The sequence below is a fragment of the Dictyostelium purpureum genome (assembly GCF_000190715.1).
Source record: "Dictyostelium purpureum unplaced genomic scaffold DICPUscaffold_369, whole genome shotgun sequence".
NCBI classification, from domain to species: domain Eukaryota; phylum Evosea; class Eumycetozoa; order Dictyosteliales; family Dictyosteliaceae; genus Dictyostelium; species Dictyostelium purpureum.
Genome location: NW_003519705.1, coordinates 1 through 8749, shown reverse-complemented (window position 1 = coordinate 8749; position 8749 = coordinate 1). Strand labels below are relative to the sequence as shown.

Here is an 8749-nt window from a genome sequence, read left to right as displayed (position 1 = left end):
GGAAATGATTTAGTTATTATCACTGAAGAATTTATTTCAAGTAATAATGAAAAATTAAAACAATTGTCAAATCATAACGAATTTGAAATCAAATGGTTAATAGATTTTAAAGCAGAAAATTTCAAAGTTGAAGATGAAGATTTGATTGAAGATAGAGAAGAAAATCCGTTCACCTTATAAATTTTTTATTATTTTTTTTTTAAAAGATATTTATCAATAAAAAAAAAAACTTTTTATTTTTTTTTATTTTTTTATAAAAATAATTACAGCTTTTTATTTTTTTATTTTTATTATTATTTTTTTATTTTTTTTTAAAATTACAGCAAACATCTAAATAGTACATGTTAAGTTTACTTCTTTCAGTCGATGGAGGTAAGCTTGTACAGAGGAGGGTTAGGCCGCTATTAATAGTGTAAATAATCCGGTTATAGACATATCTGCAAAAACCAAAAGTTAAAAAATAAATAAAATTTTAAAACCTTAATAATAAAAATTAAAAATAATAATGATATTTGAAATTTATGGTTATAACTTATCTATTTTTAAATTTTTAGAGTTGTTTATTTTATTAAAAAAAGGATTTAAACTTTTTTTTTTTTAATATATTTTTTAATTTTTTAATTTTTTAATTTTTTTTTTTTAATATAATTTTTTTTTTTTACCAATAAAAATCATTATTTATATCATGAATACACACACAACAACAATTAATGTTTAAAGGTTTTTTTTTTTATTTTGGTTTTTTTTATTTAATATTTTTATTTTTTTTATTATTATAATTTTTTTTTTTTTTTTTCATTTGTATATTATTTTTTTTGTTCTGTATATATTAATCATAAAATGAATCAAATATTTAATATTATATCACTTGTACATACTTTTAGTTTAAAATCAATATTGTTTTCATTACCAATTATATTTTTAACATTAACACCATTAATAATTATATCAATTTCAAATATTAGATATCAAACAAGATGTATTATAAAAAAGTTTCTATATCAATTTTTAATTAGCATCAGTGTATTATATAACCTATTTCAACTTGTAACATGCTTATATTGGGTAATCAATACGCAATATTATCAACTTTTAGGACACTCAATAAAATTTTTACAATTCTATGATACAATCGTTATATTATCTCCAATATTAATATGTATCACATCCATTTTTTTAGTAGTAATAAAAGATAGAGTTTTAAAGAAAATAAAAGACTTTAAAATAAATCAAAATAATATTGTAGACTATAGTAACCAAAACCATATAAATAACGAAATATTAAATAAAGATAATAGATTAATAGAAATCAAAACCTACCAACACATCATAAGAATCATATATATCTATATGTTTATATTTCTATTCTTGTTGGTTAATATCGGGAAATATACATGCTATAGGGTTAAGAACTTTGAAAAAATTGGTATTTGTAATAAAATCAATCATAATCAATTAGAAGAGTATTCAAGTATGTGGGTAGCTCAAGCTTTATTAAACTGTAGTTATATAATATTAACATTTCCAATTTTAGAATTTTTAAATAATAATTTTATTTAATAATAAATAATAAATAATAATAATAATAATAATTTTAATAAAATAATAAAAAATAATATTAATATTTTTAGATTTTTAAATTAAAAAAAAATATTTTTATTTTTTGTAATCTTTTTTTTTTTTATCATTTAATTAATTTAATTAATTGAAATTAATTGATGAGAGTAATTAATTGGAACATCAATATAAAGATGACCATTTGTAAATTTATAGTTCTTTAATGGAATAGTTTCGGTTTGAATTAAAGTTTCATTTTCGATTGTATTGAAATGATGATAAATTAAATTTACTGAAAAAATATTTTGAACATTAATTTTAAAATTAACTGAAATTGTTTTGTTGTCACCTTGTTGGTATGATAGTTCATTATTGTTGCCGCTGTTATTACTATTGATACAATTATAATTTAAGAAATGAATATAATATTTATCATTATTATTGTTATTATTATTTTTAGTTTTATTATTGTTATTATTATTGTTATTGTTATTATTTGGTGTTTCTGTTGATTTTTGTTGATATACAAATACTTTTATATTTGTTGAGGTATTATTTGGTTCAATTGATACTAATTTCTCTGAACATAATAAAAGTTTATCTAAAAGTTTTAAGAATATGGTACTGATATATTGATTATTATTTTGATGATATTGTTTAAAAATTGGGTTTGCACAATAGACTACTTTTTGATTTTGGTTATAAAGAATGGCTGGTGTTGGTTGTAATTTTTGTTCTGAATTATTGCTATGGTCTAATATTTCACGATTCATAACTGCTACAACATTTGAATCAGATTCAGATTGAACTGTACCACCATGCTCTGCACTTAAAAGTACAGAGTTATTAGTCTCTAACTCTAAACAATTATTGAAAAGTTGGTTCATTGTTAAGTTTGATTTAATTGCACTGCTGCCGCCGCCGCTGCTGTTGTTGTTCTTTTTACCAACTAGTTTTGATTTATCTATTACTGTTGAGGTCATAATTAAACGATCATAACTTTCACCATCGCTTTCATTACTATTAAATCTAATATCGACTGGTAATATAAATGATTTCTTTGTTGATTGATCCAAGCCAGAGTAATTTGACATAAAAATTGTACCGCCTTGGTTAAGATATTTTTGAAGCTTTAAGGATTGATCACGAGTTAATGTGCAATAGTCTGGGAGAACTAAAACTTTATAACGACAAAGGTCATCTAATACAATGGATTCGATATGACTAACAACATTGAATTGGTAATTTTCGCTTTCTAGTAATGAAATGGCACCGTGTAATGAAGAAAGGACAGAGTCTATTTCAAAGCCACATTCAATATCGGGACATACCACTGCTAATTCTACCATTGGTTTACCTTTAACAAATATTTCTTTACATGACATTAATTCATATAATTTATTTATAAGTTTGAATTGATTTGAATTTAAATTGTTACATTTTGATTTATAATTATTACTGTATAAAAGAAATTAGTAAATTATATTTTTATTATTTTTATGTTCTTTAAAAAAAAAAGATAATAATACTTACAATAATGTATATTTTCCATTTAATAGTAATGAATATAATAATTGATAAGAAAGGGTGTCGAATGACTTTAAAAATGGTGTATTGTTTTGATAGATACCAATTTTACCTAGAGTTTGATAGTTTGAAATGGTTCTTGAATAACGCGAGTTTAAAGAGAATTGGTATTTATTCATAAATTCTATTTCTTGATAGTTTGATGGGATAAAGTTATCTTTGTTAAAATTGAAATTACTGGTATTTTCGAAACCTATCGAAATTGGGACGATTTTCTTTTTTTTGTAAAGTGGTGTATTTGTTAAAGGTGTTGGTGTAGCAGATTGGTTTGATGGAATTATATTTGATAAGATGAATTGGGTCATTAATCTTTTAAAATTTTCAATAGTATAGTCACCAAATAATTTAATGTCTTTGATTCTACTAGGGTCTAAACCATTGAGTACCATTGATTCTTTACAGTTTTCACAGATACAGAGTTGCGATTGGATATCGGTAAAGAATATACCATCTAATTTTTCATTGAATTCTTTTAATTGCGAATCTAGATTTGAAACTATTAATTTAATTTGATCTTGAAATTGTGTACTATTTAAACAAAATATAGGCTGGACATTGTTGAACTCGAGTGGGATATTTTCAGGTGTAACTTGATAGATAAATGGTGATTGTAAGAATTCATTAGATGATGTTAGCTGTGATTTTGATACTGAAACTCTAAAATTGACCAAAATATTACTGGAATGAAGTGCTTTAACGATGGTTTTAATATTTTCAAAGTTTTGGTTTTCATTAAAAGGTATTGAAACTGATGTGATATGTGATGATTTTAAAATATTTTCAATAAAATGGTTTAATTCTTCTTGTTTTAATGATTCGAGTGAACTGTTGCTATCATTATGTATTATTAGTTGTCTTGATGGTAATTCTTTTGAATATTTAATATTTTCAACATCTACTTTCATTAACTTTTGTGATTGTTGGTGTAATGGTGATGAAGATTGTGATGTTGTAGAGATACTAATATTTTCTGGCACTTGGGCGGATGCTGTGGCAGTTGAGGCTGGATTACTAATAGACGAGGTTGATGATGATAATGAATTTGATAATGGTGATGACGATGCTGAATCTGGGTGATGTGATTCTTTTTCTTTTGATTGTTGTTGCTGTTGTTGCTGATGTTTTTCATTCTTTTCATTTTTTTCATTCTTTTCATCTCTTTTATCATTTCTATCTTTTCTATATGGTTTTCTTTCACCTTTATCTTGTGGTTTTGATCTGGCAAAATTTACTAAAATAACTTTACAATTACTTGCAATATGACCAACCTTAGTACAATTGGAACAGATTTTGTTAATATCTGGTGTTGGACACTCTTTTTCTTTATGGCCTTTCTTTGAGCAATTTTTGCAAATTATAATTTTTTTAACATCATCTTTAGGTTTTTGTTGCTGTGGTTGTGGTTGTTTTTTTTCTTTTGGTTTTTGTTGTTGTTTTTCAAAGCTAAATAAAATATTATTTGCATTTGATAATGACGATGAGGTTAAATTAATATTATTTTGTATTCCGGATGCCCTTTTAAATAACTTTTTATTTAATATTAAAAAAAAAAAATAAAAAATAAAAAAAAAAAAAATAAAAAAAAGTATAAAGTTTTTATAAAATTTTAGAAAATAAAAACTATTAATAGAAAAAAAAAGGAATATGAGAAAATAATATGTGAATGTATAAAAAAAAAAAAAAGATTGTTGTTGATCAAAAAGTTATTATTATAATAATCAATACTATTTAAAAATCCAACAAAAATTTATAAAAAACAAAAAAAATTAAAAATTTAAAACCAAACTTTGGGTACGAAAAAAAATCATTTTTTTTTTTTAAAAATAATTATTTTTTAAATTTTATTTAAATTTAAATCACATCACTCACCTATTTTTGGTGCAGTGCGTTCCCATTTGTTATAAAAATTATTTTTTCAATTACAAAAATTTATAAATACAAATTCTCAATATAGTAAAATAAATCTATAGAAAAAAAGTGCAATACTATCACAACCTATAGCTCAAATTTTTATTCTACTTGTATTTATGTGTGTGTATGAAAATGTGTGTGAATTTTTATGTGTTTGTGTGTGTAAATTTATAGTGTGTTAAAAAAAAAAAAAAAATATAATATTGTATATATTAAAGTTCCATATAATGATCAATATAAATCATTAATCATTTTGTTTTTTAAATCATTTTGTTTTTCTATTTAATATAGTTTAATAAAAAAAAAAAAAAACTTTTTTTAAAATTTAATAATATATTAATAATAAAATAATAATAATAATAATATCACTACTATTAATAATATTAATATTAATAATATTAATATTAATATTAATAATTATAATATTACAATTAATATAAATTGTTTTAGTTATTAAAAATTATTTCAATCAAGTTAAAAATAATTATTAATAAGTTTAGAAATTAAACAAATGTTCACACCCCATCCAAAACACACAATTTTATTTTACATTGTCATAAAAATAATAAAAAAAACAAGAAAACAAAACTCATTATTATGGCGAAATTAATAATGAATTATATTTCTATAAATATTATTGTTATAATTTATTATTGTTAAAAATATATGTATATATTATTTATGTTTTCTATAGAGACTGTTGAAGTGTTTCTATAACGAGCTCAGTGTATTTTAAAGCATTCTCTGGTTGGGGGTGATTTATATAGCAATACAATAAAAAAAAAAAAAAAGAGAAAATTCCTTACCACACCCCCAAAATTATAAACAAATATTTAAGATAAAAAAAAAAAAAGATATAATAAAAATGAAATAATTAATAATTTAAATATTATTTTGATTAAGTTCACACCAACACACACATATATTTTATTAGTATCTTATTTAAACAGAGATGTTTTTTTTAAAAATCCTTCTTTTATTTTAATTTAAAATAAAAAAAATAAAATTTTAATATTGTCGATTTATATAGCTATATTATTATTATTATTATTATTATAACTGCCCCAACCACATGGGATATTAAATAATTATTCCTCCACCCACACAATGTCCAAAATTTTAATTTGTAAAAATTAAATTAATTATAAAATTTTTAATTAAAATAATATCTTGTTAATCTAATTAAATATTTCCATTTACTTTTATTTTATTTAAAATTTATAATAATATCGTATTTTATTTAATTGTTTACTGTTGTTGTTGTTGTTGTTTATTTTTTATTGTTTAATGTTTAATGTATGTGTGTGAAATAAATTGTAATATTATTTAGTTTGGAATTGTATTATAAGAGTGTGTGTGTGTGTTTATGTATTTGTATTTATAATAATAATACAACAAAATTAAGTAGATATATATCTATAATAGTTTAGAATAAAAATAAATAAATAAATAATAAATAAAATATTATTTTAAAAAAAAAAAAAAAAAAAAATTAAGATTATTATATTAAATTTTTTTTAAAATGAAATCTTTTTTTAGGATAATAAAAAAGAATATATATTCAAATAAAAATAAAAACAATAATCTCTACTCTTTATCCCCAAATAATTATAATAATATAAATGCTGATATAAAAAATAATTTAAATCAAAATAATATTTATACAGAACCCAAAAAAAAAAAATTTAAACAACAATAATAATTTTTTTTAGTTTTTATCCCAACATCAACAATATTAAAAGGGAATTCCATTATTAAATTTTGGAAAAAATTGATTTCAACCATTTCAGAAAAGGTTATTAGGTAACATTATCGAAAAGAACCTTACCAAAAATAACCAAATTACTCTTAAAACTTCAATTACAATAGCCCAAGAGGTATATGCATCGATATTAGAGGCGAGCCTAAACTATCCAATAAATAACAGTAGATTAATAGAGTTCTCTCAGAGTGAATTTGCAGAGATGTCTCATTCATTATTAAATTTTACAACCAATAATAAAAATCTTAATCAATTTATAAAACTAGAGTTAGATAAATCATTTTTTTTAGGTAATTATTTATAAATGATTTAATTAAATTCTTTTATAAATTAATATATTAATTTAATGTTGTTTTTATTATAGTTATGGAAATTAATTCAAATGGTAAAAGATTCAACGATTTAAATCATAAAAAATATTTTTCAGGAAAAAATAGCAAAGAGAAATTATTACAATTGGGTCAAGTTATAGCATTTGAAATATTTTGTAATAATTTTGCTCGTTCACCATTAAATTGGAATGAACATACATTTTTTTCAAATTTAATATTTTATAATAAACCAAATAGTAATGGATGGTATTTTTCAATTATTCATTCAAATGTAAATAGATACAATGATAGTTTATTCTCAAGAGGCTATAGAGAACAAATCAATAGATTAAAGCTCTTATTGTTTTCAATATTTCAAAATCAAAACCACCAGAGCCAAGAAATAAGGAAGATGAAGGATTTTTTATCAAAAGTTTTGCATATCAATCTGCCTTCTTCGTCCCATATATACCTTCAAAGAGGAATTGTAATAGGAGTAGAGTCCATAGTTTCCAACATTTCTTTCACAATGCTGGAGTCTGCCAAACAAAAAATAAAAAACCTTATAATAATAGACACCCAAAACAATCAATGGAAAAACGGTATAAATTCAATTTATTATTGCCCTTTTCTATTGGATGTTTTAAATGACTTTGTATTAGATTATTCAAATTTTAAAGAAAAAAAAATAAAAATAAATTTAATTTTGTAAATATTCATTTTAAAAAAAAAAAAAAATTTATTGTTGCAATGCCATTTTTAAGAAAAAAATATATATTATATAAATAATTTCTTTATTTTTAAAAAAAGAAATAAAAATTCTTAAATTTATTATTTTAGTTTTTGGTGTCGATTATAATTTATTAATTATTCTAATAAACTTATTTTATAGCTTGTATAAATTGAAAATATTGAAGAAACTAATGATACAAGTGTTGAAACTAATATTGTTTTCCATCCTCTTCCTGGTCCCCATGACCAAATATCATTTTCACCCTGGAAGCTTGAATGATATCTTAATTGTTGCTGGCATCTTTCTTCACCAAATTCATTATAACAATCCTAGAAATTAAAAAGAAAAAATCATTAGTTACTTTTGTTTAAAATTCAAAGTTTTTTTTTTTTGTTACCATACAATTCGAATCGATTTGGGTATTGCAAAACAACATGCCCAAGCTATAAATATAAATAATGTTGGTAAACAAGGTCCAAATGAAAAGAAAAATTTCCAATATTTTAGTTCTCTTAATGTTTTGGGGTTATTATCTTTAGGTATAAATTGAATATCTATCATAAATAAAATTGTTAAAATTGCCAAAAAACATAATATAATAAAACCTAATGATAGGAACGTTCTAATTGCTTTCAATACTGAAAGTAAATTTGGCGTTTCAAATCCAAAAGCTTCTCTAAAATATTCCTGTTCCCCATCCAAACAATCTACTTTATTATAATATATCTCTTTATTATTTATTAAAAACTCGTTGAATTCGAACTCCTTTTTATAAAAAATATCTTTTTTAAACTTTCTTCGTACCATGGAGCTACATAAAATTACATTATTATTAATTACATAATTATTATTTTTAATTATTTTTAAATAAAACAAACTACCTATCGA

The 8749-nt window shown here is 21.4% G+C and overlaps 4 protein-coding genes across 4 annotated transcripts; 2 read left to right on the top strand and 2 right to left on the bottom strand.

Moving 5' to 3' along the window:
• Nucleotides 1–840: 840 nt before the first annotated feature.
• Nucleotides 841–1560, top strand: DICPUDRAFT_83386 (uncharacterized protein; the record flags this gene model as incomplete). Its single annotated transcript, XM_003292738.1, has 1 exon — nt 841–1560. One exon carries the CDS (start codon nt 841–843, stop codon nt 1558–1560), a length of 720 nt encoding a protein of 239 aa, XP_003292786.1.
• A 94-nt stretch (nt 1561–1654) lies between these two features.
• DICPUDRAFT_99463 (uncharacterized protein) lies at nt 1655–5039 on the bottom strand (the record flags this gene model as incomplete). Its single annotated transcript, XM_003292731.1, has 3 exons — nt 1655–3015; nt 3091–4659; nt 5014–5039. The coding sequence occupies 3 exons, from the start codon at nt 5037–5039 to the stop codon at nt 1698–1700; spliced, it is 2913 nt and encodes a 970-aa protein (XP_003292779.1). The 3' UTR covers nt 1655–1697.
• A 1123-nt stretch (nt 5040–6162) lies between these two features.
• Nucleotides 6163–7851, top strand: DICPUDRAFT_99462 (uncharacterized protein; the record flags this gene model as incomplete). Its single annotated transcript, XM_003292737.1, has 3 exons — nt 6163–6181; nt 6925–7107; nt 7182–7851. 3 exons carry the CDS (start codon nt 6163–6165, stop codon nt 7838–7840), a joined length of 861 nt encoding a protein of 286 aa, XP_003292785.1. The 3' UTR covers nt 7841–7851.
• Nucleotides 7852–7907: 56 nt separating this feature from the next.
• Nucleotides 7908–8675, bottom strand: DICPUDRAFT_99461 (uncharacterized protein). The gene is made up of 2 exons (XM_003292730.1): nt 8264–8675; nt 7908–8190 (listed from the first exon to the last, which is right to left on the bottom strand). The coding sequence occupies exons 1-2, from the start codon at nt 8666–8668 to the stop codon at nt 7996–7998; spliced, it is 600 nt and encodes a 199-aa protein (XP_003292778.1). The 5' UTR covers nt 8669–8675; the 3' UTR covers nt 7908–7995.
• Nucleotides 8676–8749: the final 74 nt, after the last annotated feature.

Coding starts and splice junctions, on each gene's coding strand:
- DICPUDRAFT_99461 (XM_003292730.1), bottom strand. CDS start 8,668: ATGGTACGAAGAAAGTTTAAAAAAGATATTTTTTATAAAAAGGAGTTC. Junction 8,191..8,263: donor TACCCAAATCGATTCGAATT/GTATGGTAACAA, acceptor TTTAATTTCTAG/GATTGTTATAATGAATTTGG.